Source organism: Haemaphysalis longicornis, unplaced genomic scaffold (genome assembly GCF_048455015.1).
Source record: "Haemaphysalis longicornis isolate Haplotype H1 unplaced genomic scaffold, Haemaphysalis longicornis Haplotype H1 scaffold_2, whole genome shotgun sequence".
NCBI lineage: Eukaryota > Metazoa > Arthropoda > Arachnida > Ixodida > Ixodidae > Haemaphysalis > Haemaphysalis longicornis.
Window position 1 is genome coordinate 150,512,410 of NW_027526295.1, and position 20,717 is coordinate 150,533,126.

Consider the following 20,717-nt stretch of genomic DNA (forward strand, 5'->3'; position numbering starts at 1 on the left):
AATGTATTTATGTCTAACTGAGTTTTGCAGCATTTGAGGGAAAACTGGCATCATGCAGTCAAAATGGTATACGAAGCTTTCGAACTTATATAAACACAAGCAAACATGACGAAAGCTTGCTGAAAACGTCAAACAATAAGTGATTTGGTAACTATTAAGTGTTCGCTTACCTCGTGCATATACCCGCTTTACGCCATTTTTTACACCTATGAGTAAAAAGAAGAAAAAAAACGTGTTCATCCCCAACCTTTAGCTTTTGTTCCAACGTAATGTGTTGCCTCTTGAATTTAGGGCCGCTTTTACCCGTTAACCACTGTTCGGTCACAGTAATTTTACCGTTTGCTGTTCGTATGAAATGCGGTAAATTAAACACACCGTTATTCATTTAACAAAAAAAAAACTTATTTGTGGTGGAGAGTTCTGCTTCAGAGAAACGCTAGCAGAAGCAGGCCTATAGTGAACTTAGCATGGAGTTACTTCGTCCGAACGTAATTGTCATCGCGAATGAGCCATCAGTCGGTAAAAACACGTTCTGAGCGTATAGAAAAGACACTACGCGTACGCGCTGTAACGTCCGTCTTGTTCCAAAATCATTTTGCATTCAGGACCTCTCCGAGATGCTTCTGTGCGCGCTATGTTCAGTTCATGAGCTGCACAAGAGATGCGCTTTTGCCATAGCGGAATCTTGGGAATGCAATGCATAGAATGCGAACCCTTTCAGGTAAACGTGGGGCCTTTTCGTATTCAAAATTTTGCATTCGAACCTGCTCTTTGTTTTGTGAAATGAGTTGTAATTTAAAAGCAAGTAGAGCTTTACAGAAGGGGAGAGGCAAGTGGATTATCCGTCTTTGCAAGACATTTTGTAGATTATATGCAGCTACCAACTAGCCTCGGTTATGGCTTAGCAAGATAACGCCTTCCTTGAAACGAAACTTCGGCAGCGTATTCCATCCCGTGCAAATGAATGTTTTTCGGCCCATATTTACACGAGCACGGTTCGTGGGGGGAGGGGGGGGGGGGTATGACGTTACGTATGTTAGAGAACTTCTGTGACTATTTTTTGACGCTTGTATGCCGGCATAGGCGTTCGCATTTTCGGCATGTCTTTGGCATTCTAACCCGTAGCGCAGAGCCGACGGCAAACACTCTTCGCGGGTAGCATAGGGACAGCAGGTGGCGGTGCACCTCAACAGACCAGACGACTTCTCATCGCTGTTTCGTGCACACACAACGTTTCACGTCCAGTGCACTTCAGGTCCGCAAGGTGCGAGAGAACAAGCACAATGAGCGTTCTAAAGGCTGTTCCGCCATTACCCAACAACAATCGCGTACAAGCACCTCTGTTAGAGAAAAGTTTCGCATTGAGCAAGCTTAATTGTGAACATGACGAGCAGCGCTGAAATCGCCCGCACAATCCCATCACTGCGCACTTCTTTTCAAATAGTTCTAAGCTTGCGCTTTTCCGTCATGCTTGAGAGGTCCCGTGTGTGCTTCCGTCACGTGACGTCAGGGCAGCTGAAGCAGAATGCGTCAAGGTTCAAGGTTTGCGCCTCCGGTGGCGGCAGTGGAGCATGTCCAACGGCAGCGACGGCGGTGGCGCCAGCCTGCGTCACAGGCCCAGCGCGGCTGCGTGCTTCTGAGCCTTGAGCCGCAGGTCGGCGATGCTCGAGTTCTTGGTGGTGAATCGCTCGGCTGCCATCAGCGCCGTCGTCAGTCCTCCGGCGGTGAACGGAACGTGCGACGGGTAGAACAGCAGGCTGGCAGCGGTCGCAGCCGACGCCGGTGGCGGCGCCGCGTGGTGGCCCGACGCCACAGCAGCGGCGGCCGCAGCGGCCACCGCAGAGTAGTGGTGCGCGGCGGCAAGTAGTCCCGTCGGGTCCGCCGCATACGGCAGGAATGTGGCGGCCGCTGCGGCGGCGGCAGCGGCTGCGGCTGCCGTGCCGCCGCTACCGACGCCTCTGGCCGCACCGCCGCTGCTCGTGTGTGGAGGCGGCAAAAGAAGCCGCTCCGACGGAAGCCGCGGCGGCGGCGGCGGCTGTGATGTCGGCGGGGGAGGTGTGGCGCTGACGTTGATGTACGGTGCGATACGCGACGACTCGATGGGTGTACTTGCCGCCATCATGAGGCCTGCGATTGAAAGCAAAAAAAGAAAAAAGAAAAAGGCAGTGATTCTAGGAGCGCGTATTAGGTCATCCAGTTATGTTTAGAAACAAGGAGGTTTCAACGGGGCTCACCGACTCCGCTTCATTATTTACTACCGCTTGGGACGTACGGCAAGGCAGTTGGTAATATACAGTGCGTAACATCATAGAGAAAATAAATGAGTGCGGGAAACACGAATAGAGGAAGAAGTAAGCGAATGGAAGCAATTTTTGTGACCTCAGATTTGAACTTTATGTATGAATTTTTTCTTTCATTTTCTTCCAAAAGAAATGCTTAAGCAACTGTTCAAGAAAATAAAGAAGATATTCAGTGAAGAAAACAGGAATACGAATGAAACAGAAGTATGAGCAATCCTATTAGCAACAACCCCATATCAGTGGTGTCCTGTCTACCCGCTACCCTCCCTTCCATGACCTCAACAAGACGTTCAGGCTGACATTTGTTCGATCCACCATTTCCCTTTCCAAGAAAATCCAAGGTAGTATAAAACGTGTCGCGACTCACTTACGGCTGGAGCCTCAGAGTTTCTTTAAGAACAATGAAGAAGACGCTAGATTATAGAGGGCTTTTTACTTGCGGGTTGTACATTATATACCCCTTTTTGTGTTTTCTCAGTAGCAAAGTAGTTAACCAAAGTAGGAGGATCAATTAGGCTGAGGTCAATCTTCCTCAATACCCCCCCCCCCTCCATTATTCTTGGAGTCGTAAAACATGCCGTCACAAGTAGTGAGATACCAGCAGCTGCGAATGCTTCGTAGCTCCAGATAATTATTTACGGAGCCCCCAGGAGCATCTACTGTGCAACGCCCTGTACCTGCATAAGCAGTGAACACATAATTAATTAATTAATTAATTAATAATTCAATATTCTAATACACCAAAATACATAGTCTGCTACAGTAACAGAGACTAAATCGCCTAATCCAAAGCCAGGCCCTCAACCACACTACAAGCAGAAATCTGCAGCACAGCATGAGAAACGCTCTTGCCTCCATGACACCCTCAGCACCCGCATTGACGCATTCGAAACAATCACGCACAACTAAAAACTATCATTCTCTCGCTTACTCACGTTATTCATAAATATTATCCCTTTCCGCGCAGAAGCACACACACACACTCACACAGATAGTCGCGAAGCTTTCCTGGAATGTCTTCATTAACAATCGTAGAGTCTACGGGTCAAGAGGATCCAAGAAAATTAAGAGAATCCTTCGTTAGAGAGTTGTAGATTACCGTGTGTACCGTGTGTTCTGTGTTCATCGGGACCCGACTGCGCATGCGCGCGCGGACCCGGAGAGGCGGGCTACCCCTCAGCGGAACGAATGCGCGGGCACGGCAAGAGCCGGCCGCCCGTCTGCGTAACTTAAGCCACCCTACAGGAACGAATGCGCCCATGCCCAGTCGGGTCCCGGCACACACGGTATGCACGGAACAAAAGGTAAATACGGTAAGCAGAACATCGACGTCACCAGCTCTTGGTTGCCCGGCCATGCCGGAGTACCGGCAAATGAGGCAGGCCGTTTGGCGGAACTTGCATCGCTGACAACCATGCTCGAAGTAGTCGAACGCCTTCAGGCTTTGAATATGATCCATAAAAACACTGGACCACCATCAAATGGCACCGGAAAAAATTTCTGGCTCCCGTAGTTAATTACACGCCCATCCCTTCGTCCTACCCTCACTCCCAACAACTTACCCGCCGCGGTGGCTCAGTGGCTAAGGCTGCTGTGCATGAGGACGCGGGTTCGATTCCCGGTTGCGGTGCCCGCTTTTATGATGGAGGCGGAAAGCAAGATCGCCCGTGTATACAAGATTTCGGCGCCCGTTAAAGAACATACGGCGCGCCTCATCGCCTGCGTTGCGTCGGCGCGTTAGACCGTACAATCGAATCAAGTCACTCCCACCGAGTCCGCCTTAAATAACGTACGACTCGTACAAACCATTCCCCTGCTAAACGACAAAAATGTTTCATTCTCCTAATCTAGGCATATGCATCCCATGTAAAACTTATCTCATTGGACGTGATAATCATTGACATCACCTTGGCGGGCCGTACGCATGACGTGTCTTTCTCGTTCGGAAGAAGTGTTGCTACGACTACGGCGAGTGCTGGAGTTCTTCGGTTTTTGCCATCTTGACCAATCTCCCTAAGTGGTTATGCTTAGCTCGACAAACGTGCGGCGGGGATGTTGGGCCGTCGCCGCGATGCACGCACAAGCGAGCGCTTGGCATTTTCTCGGTTTTTTTAATTGCCGAGAGGTCGCCGCAATCTTTGCCAATATCCTTGCGAGGGTATGCTTGGCTTGATGAACGTGTGCAGGGGACGCTGGGCAATCGTCGCGAGGCACGTACACACGCGTGTAGGCATTTTCTTGGTTTTGTTAGCTGCCGGGCGGTCGCCGCGAGGCACGCGGTAATGTGCGCGCTCGGGAATTTTCTGGTATTTTTAACTGCGGGCACGAAAAATTACGATTTGCTAAACAGCTTCGATCTACGACATGCTTTGCATTTGCACAAAAGCGCACCATCTTAACACATTTAACCAGTATGATCGTGTAGATAATTGGTAAAGAACAGAAATAATCGGTGAAAAATCTTAAAAATACACAATCAAACGAAGCCAAAAGCCGCCCAATATAACGTATTTTCGCACGTATAACCCACACCAAAAATGCGAAAATTCCACTAGCAAAGTAGGGGTGCGGATAATACAAAGGTTTTTCTTTTAGTGCAGCTTCACGGCAATGCGCGTTGTGCCGTGAAGCTCCTACGCAGGAACACTGAAACATACTAGGACAAGGAAGAAAAACAAGGACGATCGCACTCTACCAACTGAATTTTATTAGTGAATTGTGACTTTCGCCTTGCAGTCAGTGTATTCTACTTGCTAAATATGTGTTGCTTGAGTAGAAGCTTTGGTGCACCCTTTCCTGTATCAAATGTGCGGGCAATACGCGAGGATTTCTTTTTCTATTCCGGTGGGCTGAAAGTGTGGGTGCGGATTATATGCAGGGGCGGGTTATACGCACGAAAACACGGTAGCCTAACGAGAACAAAAAACAAAGACCCGTAGCTCAATTTGGCTACTTATAGCCAAATCCTGTCATTAAAAATTTAAAAGAGAAAAGAAGCAGCATAAGAATGCTCCGCGTTAGTGGGCCCTATTCTGTCTGCCGTATGTGATAAATAAAATAAAAATTGTGGGAATTTCTGCACAAGTTATTTAGACTAACCGTATTGGTATGATATAGAAAGGTTATTGCAGATTGTACTACACTGGCGGCACTGTAGAGTAGGCAGTGCGGCGGATAAGTACCTAACTAATCGTAACATTAAAGGGCTTTTTTCCTTTCTAATGCGTTTATTAATTGATGTTTTTTCAACCCCTCCCCCCCCCCCCCCCCAAAAAAAAAAGAGAAAAAGAGAGGAAAGAATAGACAAGGAGAAAAACAGTATTGCTTTCTTTTTCACTTTGTTATTCCGTTGCTTTAGAACTCTACAGGAATAGCCAACTGCTTTATGTTTCTGGGCGTTACTCTGTTGTCATCAATAAAAACTTCCCCCATATAAAATATTGGTTTAGGACGAAAACTAAGTCCATTTTTTTCTGATGAAATGTGTGGGGATCCTGACGCCCAGGCCATTGCGCGATCACTGGGTTTGTGCCATCACGCGGTGCTTTTCCCCTCTCTCCTCCGAAATTCCGGCTCGTCTTGGCGCCTCTGTGTAGAGCCGAGCCGTCTCTCAAACTCTTGCGTGAGGTGAAGCCTGCAGAGACCGTTGCGGCGATAAAACACTGTCACGCAGCGGGCGCTCCGCCCTGGTAGCGGAGCTAACCTCACCTCATTGGTCCGTTTGAACGATGCCCGAACTCGACTCTCGCCGGGAGGCGAACGCGCGCCCTGCGCGGGGGTCCGTTCGGGGAGACGCTTCCAGGACGCCGAAGGCGTTGGCCGAAGGTATGTGACGCTTTCTTTACCAGCCGGCTGCAACCCTGTTGCGCCGGCGAAAGCCCACCAGCCCTTCCGGCTGCGCCCGTGCCTAAGGCTGCTCCTGTTGCCCCTACGCTTGCATATAGTAAGGCCGTACCTAACACTCGACGATCACGCCGTGCGGTACCCGCCTGTGAGCGAATGGGCCCCGTCTCCCTCGCTGCTGCGAGTCGATCCGGCCAGCACGGCGATGCGCGCGCGCACAACGTGCGCGCACCCCGAATTTGCCCTGACAGAAGAGCCCACTGGCTCTGCGCCGACGAAACGTGCGCACTTGCGCGTGGCGCCCCATCGCCCCTTTCACCTAACGGGAAGTACGTACCGGTACTGTAAATTATGTAATTGGGTCTGTAAAATATGTGACTAGAATGTTAGTATAAAATAAACGTCTTCCCTCCGTACCCTGGGCATATTCCTTTGTCGCCCCTTTCTCCACCTGCCCAACAGAGGCGGTGTTAAGTTGGCGCGACGGCGTTTCAGTATCGTGAGCGTGCTCAACTAGCTCGAACCCACGGTGGTTCCTCGCAGTGTGCATGAATGCCTGCCTTGTGCAATGATAGGATTATGCATATTGTGAGGTAGAGAGACCACAAACGGACACTACTGTTAACTTTTTGAATTCTTAACTTTGGGTGAGTTCGTCTTCTTTCCTTAAGCCGGTCGAAAAATAACTTGTTTATTAATTCTCATGAACAAAACTCTCCGTGCGCCGGGGTGGCGCCGCTCTTAGCCGCTCGCATACGTTCTTTCCGAACTGCACCGAACAAGCACAACCCACGCTCGCGTTGCGTCACTCGATCGCTCGACTGTGCGCATTTCTCCTGTGGCCTCGCTTCAGGCCACTTGAAATCCTGGCGCGCCGCTTCGGTCGTTCGTAAACACGGCACACGTGACAGCAAGCAACAGGAGGAGACCGCGGGAGGTTGTTCCTCCCGCACCATGTTTGGCTCTCAAATGTAAACACCACCACCACCACGCTGAAAAAAAAAAAAAAAAGAAAACCCAAAAAACTAAAGGAAACGTAATGTAGGGAGTACGTAAAAGGGGGGGGCGGGGTGAGGAATCGTTCGCCTACACCATGCATTTTATCGTTCGCCTACAACTTCAACTTCAACATTACCGAGGAAAGGAAATGCAATATAAACCAGAAGCATAGCAACTCGTAAATACCAGTAATCCGACGAGGAGGAAAAGCCGGTAGTAATATTTATAGTTTTCCTAAAGGAGCTCTTTATTTTGAAGCATTCGACAGAGCTATCCGTTTGATCGAAATTGAGTTTTTTTTTTTGTTGCTTGAATTCATAGGCATTCATAGGCGTTTTGTTTGTTTTCCCATTCCGCTAACTTTATGTTCAAACGTTTCCATTTGGGTGTCTTCGCACCATGCGGTTCATGCGCTTGCTCCTAAAATAGGCTTCCTCGCGTTTTTCCTGTCTAATGTTTTTTTTCTGCTTTTTTTGTTGATCACCCTTGTTTCATGAATAATTTTACCCCTGTTTATTTATGTTATGGCTCTGAAAGTTATGTCACAAGTTTTTTTTTTTTTGTTATTGCTAAACTTGCCGCCATGCATTATCGTCTCTTACAACGCACAATTTTCGCTAGCTGCATCTGCCCACAATCTCGGCAGCTTAATGGCTTGAAATAACCAATCGAAAGCTTGTCCCACCATTGCACTCGATTGTTAGCCGCGTGATTTGTACAAGATTCGAGCCTTGACCACGTGGTCGCATTGTTTGCATATTAACACTACACTCACCAAAAATATCCTGCAAAGATTAGGGCCACGAATTGGCGTAGCGGTTCCAGACAGAGGTGGTGTGGTCGTGAGCATCGATGCGCTCTCTGCCAGCACTCACTTCGCATTAAGCCCGTTCTACATGGTGCGAATTTTCCCTGCGGCGCCGCTCGTGCGGCAAAAAGATCTATCCTTGTTGCTGTGGCAAATGTCCAAATGTTTGGTAAAGTCGAACTTCTCCGGTGAACGCCGCTTCGCATTTGAAAATTTGTCGCAGCAATGGAAATAGGAAAATAGGTTGTTTTGGCGGCCGAGCGGTGCCGCAGCTGCGAATTCGCAGGGGAAATGTAGAACGGGCTTTACTCGGGGTCATTACAGTGCGGCCAAAGGAGGCCGGGTGACAGAGGTTCCTTTTTTCTTTCTTTTTTTTAAGGGAACATCTGGAAGCCTTTTCGTGTGCCCCTCCAGCGTGAAACGAATGTGTCAAAAATCGCCGGATAAAGCTTGGTCATGTCAGGAGCGGGACGCAGAGTTCAGGAAACAAGAAGGCCGGAAAATTGAAAGGATACGGTCGCTATCTTGACCTGGCATTTCCTTTTTCAACTTGTCTCCGGAAGTGAAGTTCTGATTCCGAGTACAGGGCGGCACAATGAACAGTGCACGGTGAGTCAGGATATTTTTAAAAAAGAAAACCTGGTTTGAGCAAAACAAATATTAAAAGTACGTTGGCTGAAGTCATGTGATGAGCTTTGCAGCAGACAGATAAAGAGATGGGGACGGCCCAACCTACGCTATGGTGACTCACGTTGAGACTGTTCTTTCCATCTCCTAAGCAAGGTGTTGAGAATGGTAGGCAACCCCTGGCGTCCGAAGCAAGGGAAGCTAAAGCGAAGTGGATTTTTTACGTCGGACCCACCAGCGTCAAGTGCCCTACGTATGTAGAACAAAGGTGGCAACTTCATTAAATTAGCAGTAACTATGTTGGAAGGAAAGAGTAGCAAAAAAAAAAAAGAAAGACATGGATGGCTGGACTGCCATGATATGATACGGTTCAGATGGAGGGCTCGAGCGAGGTGATTCAGCCGTGGCACGTGTGCCATTTGAGGAAACAAAATTTGAAGAGGCACCTTTCCAATCGACCATATTTAGGGGAAATCCCCAAGGTGGAGCAAGTTTCCGCGAAGGAAAGGTGGACATTCACGTAAATGCAGCCATACGACTACAAGGGAAAACCATACAACTTTCTGAGAAACTTTGCAGTTGAAGAAAAATCCTGGTCCAGGAGGAATTTACGTACATTAAATAAGAACCTCTTTAATGAAAACTGGCGATGTCAGCCCAGCTAAGCCAGTCATCTTAGCTGGGCTGACATCGCCAGTGTTCATTAAAGATTGTTCTCTCTCTCTCAGTACAAAAAGAGACATCATCATCCGAACACTTAACAACACGTATTTTCTTTATTTCTGAAACCGGTATAACGCGCTATGCCGCTCATAAAAAGAACTCTCTGCTGACTCCGGCTTAATCGAAATTTATTTTGATGTGCTTGCAATGGACATTTTTCAGTACCAATCTTTCGAGCAGCCGCCGCGGCGAACTACAAATGGCAGTAAGGGACGCCTCCAAAAACGCCTAGCTTCCAGGGAACCCGTGCACGACACGTTCTCGTCCTGAGGTCCCTCCCGCACCCACCCGTCAGCAGTGCCTTTCACATGAATCTCATGGTAGCAGGTGCACATTCGCGTGACTAATCTGCAGTGGGCCAGGCACCCCTTTTTCTTCACTTTTTTTTTCTAATGTTTGCTTCCTCTTTCACTGGTAGCCACGTGCTCGTAGCGTTATCAGCCTCAAACATTTCTGCCCTTTTCCTTTGAAAGCTTTTTTGCGTTCACGTACGAACTTACTGGGAACTGTCGACAAAGGCGAAATAAAAACGCGCAGCCCTGAGAAGCACAGCCGCTTTCCAAGCAGCAAGCTGAGGGGGGCCATTTTGTTTAGTTCCCCCACGGCTACCGGCAAGAATGGCGGACCGCGATAGCCCACGCATGCGCAGATCGCTACTGCAAAAAGGTACATTGGACATGTAGGTTACAAAATCGATCGACCTGAACAAAGCGCTAGCGCGAGATGGGAGATCCTCGCAAAATAGATGAGCAGCAAGAAGGCGCGGAAGCGGTGGCTGGACAAAATGTTATTCACGTGCTTGGCTTAAACTGAATGACATTTTCCCCGCTCCTCTGGAGCTGTGGATTGAGTAGTCGGTCTCAGTTGCCTCCAGGAAATAGCGAGTTCCTGGAGTCGTCATTTCGAATAGAGACAGAAGCAAAATAAAAATAGACGAAAGGTCAAGTAGCACTAAAAATTGAGGAGAGGCCTAGAAGACACACAAAAAAGACGCGCGCGCAACAGTGCTGAGAGGAGCGATATTGTAGTAGCGTCACTAAATGAACTAATTCAGTAGTTTTTTAAGGCTTCTTTGGAAAATTACAGGCTGACGCATCCTGTCTGGATCCTTGCAGTTTACGGCCACCGCGCCAGATGAATAACGCGAAAAAAATGTGGGAGTGGGGCTTCCTTTTCAAGGTCAATAGCAGCGCGGACAGGCAGCGATGTTCACGGGGGCAGGGAAAGACTTTTCTTGGAATACAGTAAAATGCCTTCGCCTGATAAGATAGAAAACGAGGAGGGAAGGGGACAAGCAGACCAATCAAGGAGGGTGAGAGCTTTGCCCTCGTATGAAGAAGGCATAGACCCCCCTCCCCCCCACTCCCCCTTCAACCCCCTGCAGATGCCACAATGTTCCAACATCTGCTGCACACGTGCCTGACTAGCTTTTCTACCACGGCGGAGGAACACCTTTCGAAACGCAGATGTGATTGGCGAGCCTCACTACTTTCTCCGAAAACGTGCCGGCTGACCTCGTGGTACTGTCGATAAAACAGGCTGAAGAAGCCGTTTGGCGGAACCGAAGCACCGCGTGGTGTGGGCGCCCATTTAGCGAGTTCCTCATGACGTCATCCGTCGCCCGCGGAGGAGATTGAGGTATGGGAAAGTGACAAGTCCACCCGGAGCCAGCTGCCTCTGAACGTCGTTCTCCCGCTCCGGTGCCAGCCTCGCGTTGAAAGCAGCAAGAGCACAATGAGGGGGTCGTTCCTCGCCGCGAGCTTCCTAGCGGCCGTCGTGGCCCTTCTGCTTGCGCCCGCCTGCCACGGCTTCTTCCTGGGCCCGCTGCTAAGCCTGACACTGCTGCCGTACACCATCGTCTACAACCTGTCCGGCATCGCGGGCGTGAAGATCGCGCTGTGCCTCAAGCTGCTCGGTCTTCTAGCCTGGTGGCGTGCAGGGATAAGCGACGAGACACTGCGGCGCGAGGTGGACTTGCGCACCTTGGAGCTGCCCACGGGTGCCTTGTTCCCGGGCATGCCCAACCTCCCGCTGCACATGGCACCCGGAATCGTGGCCGAGATCGTGCGCAGCATGCTGCAGGACGACAACGTGGGCGCCGGCTTCTTCCAGCGGTCGGCCGCTGAAACGGCGCCACCGCCGTCGGTGCACGAGGAATATTCCGGTTCCTGGAATCAGGACGGCCGGAGCTCGCCCTACGGAGACGTTTCCCATGCCGCAGGGTGGCCTTCGGAGGGTGCGGCCTTTCCCGCGCAAACTGTCTACGGCGGATTCAACTATCCGGTCCTGGCTGCGGCGGCTGCCGCATCTGGCTTCGACAAGGTGAGCCGCTTTATGAGCTCGACTATTTTCTTCTAGTTTTACAGAGTTAGATATTGTTCTTTAACCTTATTTAGCTTACCTTTAGTTACCTTTCTGACTGTTTTATGGTATGACATTTTCCGTCGCAATTTTCTGTAACATTCTTATGAGTTGTTGCTCAATCGGGTCTCTGCAATTTTGCTCGACTCTGTGAAGACCACGTCATTACGTTTCATTTCCGTGTTGAGTTAATTTTGTTTGCTGTGTATACTTTGTAGGCAGTCCGTATTATACTATCTACGGCGTTGGCATATTGTTGCTGCCGCGTTTTGATGTTTTCAATGTGTCGCGTTCTCGAGATTTGCCGCTGTGTAAATAGCGATTCACGCTCATTTAGGCTACATTTACACAAGCTCTCAGCGCACTGAGAAATCATTGTCGTAATCTGTCACGGGCGCGGCCGCACCGGTTTTACAGCGGTCGCATATTTCCACGTCGCCGCCCGACAAACTCTTTCAAGGTCCGAGATGGTGAGGGAGCGACAGTGATCGGACCACTGCACTATGGTCCCTAGAAAGATTTGCCAGTCCGCCGGCCGCGAAGGGCGCTCCTCCGTTATGCATGCCGCGGTGGCCGAGCGGCCTTTGTAGGTCTGCGCGATTTCAACTGCGCGTTTTCGTCCTCTCTTCGTTTCTGTCTACCCAACAGATTAGCGAAATAAATTGGTTCCTACGAATACGAAGAGTTTTTGATTGATTGGAGTACGTTTTCGTGTATTCGAATACGAAGACACGATCCTCTTCCGGGCAAAAGGTTTCCACACATGCTCTTGGGCATCGGAAACACTGTCGGCACGGCATCTTTTGCTAGCTGGGGCACATCACGCGGAATTTCCACTACGTTACCTAACAAAGCAGCGTTTTTGTATGTACCCCCGCCGTGCACTGCCATGGTATGTAAACGCGTGAAAATATTTGTGCACATGTGGTGTGCAGGCGCTGTGCAAATTCTTTTGTGGCCCTTTGGAACCATGCTGACCTCTCTATTTGCGAGTCAAATATATGCTGGAACGGGATCTGACCAATTCGCATCGTTCATTAATTAGGCCCCATCGCACGTGACGTCTTCGCTGCCTCCTTAGTTGGGAATACTTGCTTAATGTAAATGCCGAATGAAAATATTACGTGTGTACGCATGCATACGATGTAATTTGGCACTTTCAGTCAACAGGCAGAAACTGGGGTACTATCAAACCATTTATTTTGGGCGCCTGTAATTTTTGCGAATTCCATGATTTGGAAAATTCGCTAATTGAGGGGGACGCGAAACTCTTTTTAATAAAATCAGGCTGCCAAACAGTAACAGCATTTGCATTCTTCATTAAACAGGGCTTTTTATTTTTCGATCGCCCGCATATTCGGGGTGAATCGCGAGACGCACGCGGGGAAAGCAAGAAGGGAGAATATTTGTGTTGTGACCAATCATTTTATTTGCGGGTGCTTGAAATTACGAAGAAAAGTTCTTTAGGCTTATTAAGACCAATGGCGTTGCTTTACACGTGTCCCCCCGAAGTAATCAGGAACAGGTTTTTTCTTGGTAAAGCATTTTACTGTAGCCTTTGTTTCCTTTTTCTAGAGCTAGCCTGGCCGGCTACATGCCTATACCTCCGTCAATGCATGACGTTCGAGAATAACCCAGTAGTTTTCACAATTAATTGGTACAAACACTGCGTCTGGCACCCCTAGGCTGTCTTTAAATGTAATCTTGTCATGGTTTCAACACTGCGCGCAATAATGGTTTCAGCGGCGGTAGCGAAACGGCTAGCCTCGTTTCTGCGGCTTCATCCTTCGGTCTCACTCGCGAAGGTCAGCGGCCACAAATAGGCTGCGTAGCCCGATTCACGAAAAATTCGGGCCGCGAAATTAAAGGGTCTTGTCGTAGTTGTAACGCAGCTTCAATTGTGAGGTGATGTACCTAGAGCGGTTGGATTTCAGCGCTCTAAACTGGCCGACAAACCCCGATGCGCGCCCGCTCTCCGCGGCAGTAGCGCGCGGCACAGGGCGGCCGCTCTCGCTCCGATTGCTCGCAGCGCTGTGCGTGCATTTGAGGGGTAGACATGCCTCCCCATACAGCAGGCGCGGGGACGGCAGATTAGCAAATATTTCTAGGGACCATAACTGCACGTTTTCCCCTTCGGACACGGCTACGGCATCGCGCTCATCCCAAAAGCCTTATTTCTGGCAAGGAGCGTCACTCCTGTGTAGTGTTAAGTGTGAGTAAAGTATTGCGGCTTGCGACCAGACAGGACGGACCACAACCGCAGCCTTATGGTATTTCTTGAAGTAAGTTTTTGTAGCAACGAAACTTGTTATTCCACCAGAGTTAGGGGTAATTTACAAGCTGGAGTAAGTTTCTGTGAAGGAAAATTTGGCATTCAATGAAATACAACATTCCCACAGCCGTACGGCTGCGTTTTAGGTGTATTCGCGGTCTACAGTAATCTAAAAACGTGTGCGAGGGAAGGAAGAGGCGCCGCCCCGGTAGGGGCGGGAAGCAACGGTGATGCGTACACGCAAGAAACCTTTTGGCCCTTTTGTCACGCAAATGAGGCGTGCTTGCGCATCTGGAATAAATATGTATCAGCTGGTCCCATAATTTTTTTTGGTAGTGTCTATTATCCCGGCAACCGTGAGAATTACCACCAGAAATTTATCACGGCAGTCGCCTGTGATCAGCTAATCACGCCACCCGAAGATTCTCTGGAACAAATATTCCATAATATCTCACTCCTATAGTTCCTCCTGTGGCACTGTACTTGCTTTTTAACACGAGGGCCCAGGTTCGAGTCCGGTATTGCTGAAGTTTTCTAGGTGTTTTTTTTTTTACCGGTGCGAAACTTGAAAATGAAATGTCCCTTTTTTGCACCATGCGCGGTAAGGCCTGTCGCTGACATTGTTTCTCTTTTTTCTGGCCGACCTCGCAGTTGAAGCGCAGCGCCGACACGCCCACTCCGCTCGCACTGCCACCTCGCGGCTGGTTCCGTCAGCCTCGCGGTGGCCACTACGCTGGCCGGGCCACCGTGGGCGACGTGTTCGGCTACACGCTCGAGATGATCCAGGACCTGGACGTGGACGACTGCATGGTCAAGCTGTCTTGCGAAGTGGGCGCCGATCCCGCCGTCTACGGCTCCTACGGACGTCGCCTGTCGGACTTCATCCGGGAACTCCGGTCGCTGGGCGGTTCCGAGAGCAAGCTGCGGAGGTACCAGGACGCCTTCGAAGGAGGGCGTCGGCTGTTTCCGGGCAACAGGAGTCGCTGTGCACGCGTTTACCAGAGTTGCCAGTACGACTTGCAGCAGCTGACTGACCTGATGATCTAAAACGGGGGCGAGACTGTCCTCCGCTTACGGTGTTGGCCGTTGGCCGCCTTGTGGCCATATTTCGGAGCTTTCTCCGGCCGCGGCAAAATTATGAGCGTGTCCGCCAACAGCGTGTCGCACAGCGTTGTCTTCGAATTGTGAAAGCATGGTGCGAACCAGAAATGCGGTGACGCACCCACCCGCCTTGTACAGTTGTAAATAAAACATTACCGGCAGATCTCGTCGACGACTGGTGCATTTCAACTTTCAAGATGGCCATAAGTAGGTATTTATTTCACAAGCATACGGAAACACTTAGCCGTGTTAATTTCTTAAGGCGTTACTTTCCCTTAAGATGCCGCTTGTCATAATTGTCACTTTGTTTCTAACACTGTACTTTGCCCATGGGAGCATACGCTCGTCTACTCGCCATTTAATGATAGCGCTGCAGGTGGGATACCTTGCGAACGCGTTTGTAACCAACATTTTCTAGAAACCTTTTAAGCATGCAATTTTAGGCAGCGTAGTTAGCCAGGAAGCACATAATAGCCGGGCTTACTCTTTTGCATTTGGCTTTCGTGTTTTCTGCACTTGGCTCTCCGGTTCTGGAACCACACCTGAAAAAAAAGGGCCATGTTAGCGCGTTGAACTTCCCTCCCGTATGAACACAAACGCATAAAATGTTCTTCTATATAGCACGCTGACAGAAACCTACGAATGATGGCGCAACCTATTTTTTTAAGGGGTAGCTGTCTTTTTTTTTAGTAACTGCGGAATTACGTGAGAGCGAAACAACACTCGCGTCATTGGCTGCTTCAATGAACACTTATGGGTAAATTCCTCTTTGTGAAGGTTTCCGGAGAACAGAAAATAATGGCAGTTGATGGGAGTATACATGCAAAGTTTCCACCTTTTCCCTCCTCGCGTTACGCCTTTGTCTATTTCAGCCTTTTACTGCCTGGCAGGCCGGCCACGCTTTACTGAGCTAGTGTATTCGAGGGCTATTTGGTTGAGAGTTCGAGAGATGTTTTATTCACCGTTTCAATGAAACGAAAACCCCCTGCGTGTATTTCAGCACGAAATGCTTTAGCAGGAACCGACCTCGGTCCTGAAGTTCTTGACTGGGCGGCAGTGCGTGAAGTTGTGAACTCTTAAGACAAACTAAATAAAGATAAAGTACTTGTCAGTGCTGGAAACGAACCTGGACCTCGTAAGTTTGAAGCAAGAATTCTAACCACCTACTGAAATGAAATATGTGGGTTTTGTGCAGGAGTTTTATGCCACTGTGAGTATCATACTACAGCCAGAAAAAAAAGAAAGCTACTTCGTCTGCTATGAACTCACGAAGTGTCAGTGGTTGTTGGTATATTTGACGCGCCAAAAAAAAAATCATGCACAAATCAGTCCTAATTGCAGGTACCGGAGACGTGAAGAACGGTGAAGTACCACCGAAACGACGGTGTAACACAGTATTCGTGCAAGTCTCGAGAGATTTCAGTCAAATGTCACAAACTTTTGGCTGTGTCGATTGCCACGTAGAAGGAGTTTACTTTTAGATTGCTGCTAAACATTAGGTATTCGATTCGTTATGTTCACTGGTTGCTCTACTTGCTGCATGCAGGTGCTACTGGACGATTCTAGTGACGCTCGAACAGGATCGCTTTAATGCCCATGAAGATGCCGTAAGATTAATTAACCGTTACTCAGAAGAACTCATTGTCTCTGAAGAAGAAAGTGTATGACAGCTGCATCTTACCGGTACTCACCTACGGGGAATAAACTTGGAGGCTCACTAAGAGGGCTCCACTTAAATTGGGAACGACTCAGCGGGCAATCGAGAAGATGATAGGTGTAACATTAAGGGACAAGAACAGAGCGGAGTGGGTCAGGGAACAAACGCGTGTTAAGGACATATTAGTAGAAATTAAGAAGAAATGGACGTGGACAAGGCATGTAATGCGAAGGCAAGATAACCGTTGGTCATTAAGGGTAACAGAGTGGATCCCTAGAGAAGACAAGCGTTGCAGAGGGTGGCAGAAAGTTAGATGGGCAGATGATATCAAGAATTGCGGGGATAAATTGGTCGCAGTTAGCACAGGACCGGGGTAATTGGAGAGTAATGGGAGAGGCCTTTGCCCTCCAGTGGGCGTAGGTAGGCTGGTGGTGGTGACTCAAAAGAACTTAGAGCTATTCGCTGCTTGGGTGCACAGAGCTCACTAATATGCACGGTAACTGGTGATAGATTCGGAAAGCAGAGGTTGAATGCTGGACAGCCCGTCTTTTTTAAAGGATAAGAACAGACACTACGACCACTATGAAAGCACGGATATACATGCATTTGGGAGGAACTATAAACCTGAAAGCCGTGCTCCTGCTAAGTGTGACACTCAAGCATTTGTCCTCTTTTTGTGGCTTTAACATACCACCCGTATCTGAGTTTTAAATCTATCCATGATAAAAAAAATATACTGGCTTACCGAAGCGTTGCTTTGTGATGTCTGAATTCGTAAGCATTACTTCTAGGCGAGTGATGTCGTTGAGTTTTGCGCTGCAGACTGTACAATGTCGCTTAAAAAGCACTGAATCTTTCTTAATGAAAAGCTTCACTGCAACGATTCATGTGGAAAAGCGAGCTTTACAAAAACCAGGCTTCACGAAGCCCTCTAAAGCCGGCTTCACAACTTTACGCAAATACATTGCTTGGGAGGCGCTTTTGCAGGGGTCAATGTGAGCAGTCTTGTATCAAAATACGAAGGCCCTGGACCGTTGCAAATTTGCCGACAGCTTCCGGCAACGCTGTTTGGTTGTGCAGATATGGGGGCACCGCGTTTTTTCGCCTACTCAGCGATGTACCGCGCGAGTGATACTCATGCATTTAAGTGCTGCAATATCAACTTGCCCAGTTTTACGTTCTTCTGAAAATGTGGCGGTACGTTATAAATAATTATAGTAAGCCACTTCAACTAAAGTACGTGACGACAATAGGTCAAACTGACAGAAAGTTAGCACAACTTGGACGAAAAGATAAAATCGAAAAATATTTACCTCAAAATTACATACGCGTAAATATAAGGGATTCATTGTTGTTCCTTTCTAAAAAACGCTTTGGCGTGCCAAGTCCTGACTATGTGCTAAGCAAGGCGTTCTATCAATGAAATAAAGAAAAAAGAAACATTTCATATCATAAACACACCAAAGACGTGAAAAGCTATCTCAACAGGAAATAGTCGGATTGAGCGACTTTTACGCCAATCCGGCTCAAACCGCAGCATCTGCAGTTACAGCGGCCATAAATAGTCATGGCGAGCTACGACTACAACGATACCAGGGCCCATTCATGGGGCGCTAAGCGAGGCCTAAACGAGGCGTGGATGAAACACTCACGCCCAGATGAAAGTGAACACGGGACAAAGGGGACCAGTGGCGTTAATGGAAGAGAAAATGGATCTGAATGATCACCCCTCACATGTGTGCCGACAGGCCAACCCTACGAGGCACCCGCTTTATTACACGGGTTACCGGGATTGCCTTAAATCCCAATTTAGTAATGAATAGAGGTCGGCCGACGCCGCCGGCAGAAAACGGCGGCCCGGGAGGGGAGTTATGCAAATAGAGCGCGCCGAGCTCGTAAAACGGGGCACGCGACTGAGGGTCGCGGGGGTGGCGGCGTCCCGATTAGAGAGGATGTGTGTCCGATGGGGCTGCTATAGGTTCAGACGCGCGGGAGACAGGCCTGGTATAGTAAAAGGAGAAGCTGTACAACGAGGCCTAATTAAATTCCTCCATTAAATGTATTATTTGCGGGAACAGGCGGCGCAGACGACGGTCTCAGCGAGCTAGCAGACGACGCGAGGCGGCAGCTGTCCGGCTTTCAGCGATCGCTTACCCAGGGGGCGTGAGCGCACTAGAGATGCCCCGAAAAGGTCGCCACTCATTGGCTGGCTGCCAGACGCTCCTATGTGCATCCCTTGACCGCGCTGTACATTGTACGTTTGTTTCTGTTCTCGCCTCGGGCCCTGAACTCTTTCTTTTGATTTTGTCCTTGCGGAATGGCGCTATCTATCAGTGGATATTGGAATAATACGCTTCATTCAGCCTGCTGGGTGGTTTGGTGCCATTCTTGCTCAGGTTAGGCGTGGTAAGGTATTTATTTATTTCTCGAGCATCGATGTTTTGTTTGTCAACGCGGTGTTTATTTTCCCCTCAACTAGGCCATTGTTATTAGATTGTCTCGCTCGACTTGATTTTAATCGTCATTTATAACTATGAACTAAAAAACCCTCTCTCCTACAAACATATCTGTATTAGAGGCTACGATCCAATAAGCCTAATTAAAGTACTTAAAAAACACACAAAAAAAAACGCGTAGGGGTCTTCAATGCCTCCTGATAGAAAGTCTACCGCTACACCGAACATGGCACGCGGAAATACCACCCTCTTAGCGGTGTTATAGAAGGCTGCTTTGGTTGTTCATAAAAATTAATGGGAAACTTCATCATTGGATTTTTATGAATGTGTTAGCATCTCATCCCTCTGCCTCATGGACAGGATGATCGGCCCGACGCGCATGCTTTGATCCGGTTGCAGAAGACCGCAACTTAATTTTCGTAAGCAGCATCCGTGTGCCATGCTAACCGCCTTTTGCGTTCTTCCTGTCTCGGTGGTGACCTTCGCTCTCTTAGTGTGGGAATTAGCTGTCCGTGACTTTTTTCCCTGTTAAACAATTCCCTTTCCACCTTTTTTTTTTTTTGCGCCTCTTCGGCCCTGCACTCGTTTCACACTCCCACTACGCATCAACGCGTCCAAACATGCCTCATCCAGTGGTCGGCAACAGCGTTGATACGATGCCCGTTTAGCCGGGTATCGCTGTAAAGAGTAAAAACCTGTTTTTTCTCTTTTAACTTGTTGTGCGCGAGTACAAAATGGCGCTAGTCACGAGAGGTACAGTTTTATGGTCGGCATTACAGCCCACCCTGATATGCCACTTTGTTTTCAAGCTAAATAATTCCTTTGGTTTGGTTCACGCGGTCACCTTTACTTGTAGAAAAATCTCCTGCACTTGACATCTTGTTGAAATCAAATCTGAAACACTTTTTCCTAACCCTTCTTGACGGGTCAGCGTCACACGAAAACTGGACGCCGTCTCGTGCGGAATAAACGCGCCGATTTCACGAATAATTTCCGATTTCACGAATGAGACACGCACCAGAAAGCCAATACGCGGACTTTGTAAGTGCGTTTAAAAGACGGTTACGTAACGCGACGCTCAGTTGGATGCCTGCTTCAGGTTCGTAACAGCCCGGAGGGCGGACGGTCTTCGGAACAAGTATAACTATACGCTGCACCGGATGGAGAGACGCGGAACGTACCGCATCGTTCCTTCGCCTCCACGTATACACTTGAAAAGCCCCCAGGGCATTCAAGGATGGCAACAAGTAAAATTAAAGCCGGAGCGACAGTATCGCGTGCGGGGTCGTGTGATCCCTGGGGCCGCTCTAATCCACCACCCTCCATACTTCGTTTAATCTGTATACTCCTCCCCGCTTTGTACCCTAACCGCCCCCTTTGTTCGCTGCTGTTGTCCCCCTCGGTACAGTTAGAAAGTGTTTAAGCAGCGAGATTAAATCCGCCCCACATGGCTGTTTCCGGAAGCGTGCATGCCGCCCACCGTCCGACAAAGCCAGGTTGTTGCGCGAGGTTTGAATACAGTAATACGCGCTCGAAGCAGAAGTGGCGCGTTGGGAGGGGACAATGAGAG

The 20,717-nt window shown here is 49.0% G+C and overlaps 2 protein-coding genes across 2 annotated transcripts in view; one reads left to right on the plus strand and one right to left on the minus strand.

Annotated features, from left to right (window-relative positions):
- Nucleotides 1-347: 347 nt before the first annotated feature.
- Nucleotides 348-20,717, minus strand: part of LOC144167446 (uncharacterized) — a 59,442-nt gene continuing 39,072 nt past the window's right edge. Inside the window, exons 4-5 of the mRNA XM_077696705.1 lie at nucleotides 15,519-15,576; nucleotides 348-2,127 (exon numbers count right to left, since the gene is read on the minus strand). Coding sequence (XP_077552831.1) covers nucleotides 1,610-2,127; nucleotides 15,519-15,576 — 576 coding nt within the window. The 3' untranslated portion in view covers nucleotides 348-1,609. The remainder of the gene's footprint in view (nucleotides 2,128-15,518; nucleotides 15,577-20,717) is intronic.
- Nucleotides 10,817-15,186, plus strand: LOC144167447 (uncharacterized). The gene is made up of 2 exons (XM_077696706.1): nucleotides 10,817-11,622; nucleotides 14,585-15,186. Exons 1-2 carry the CDS (start codon nucleotides 11,035-11,037, stop codon nucleotides 14,978-14,980), a joined length of 984 nt encoding a protein of 327 aa, XP_077552832.1. The 5' UTR covers nucleotides 10,817-11,034; the 3' UTR covers nucleotides 14,981-15,186.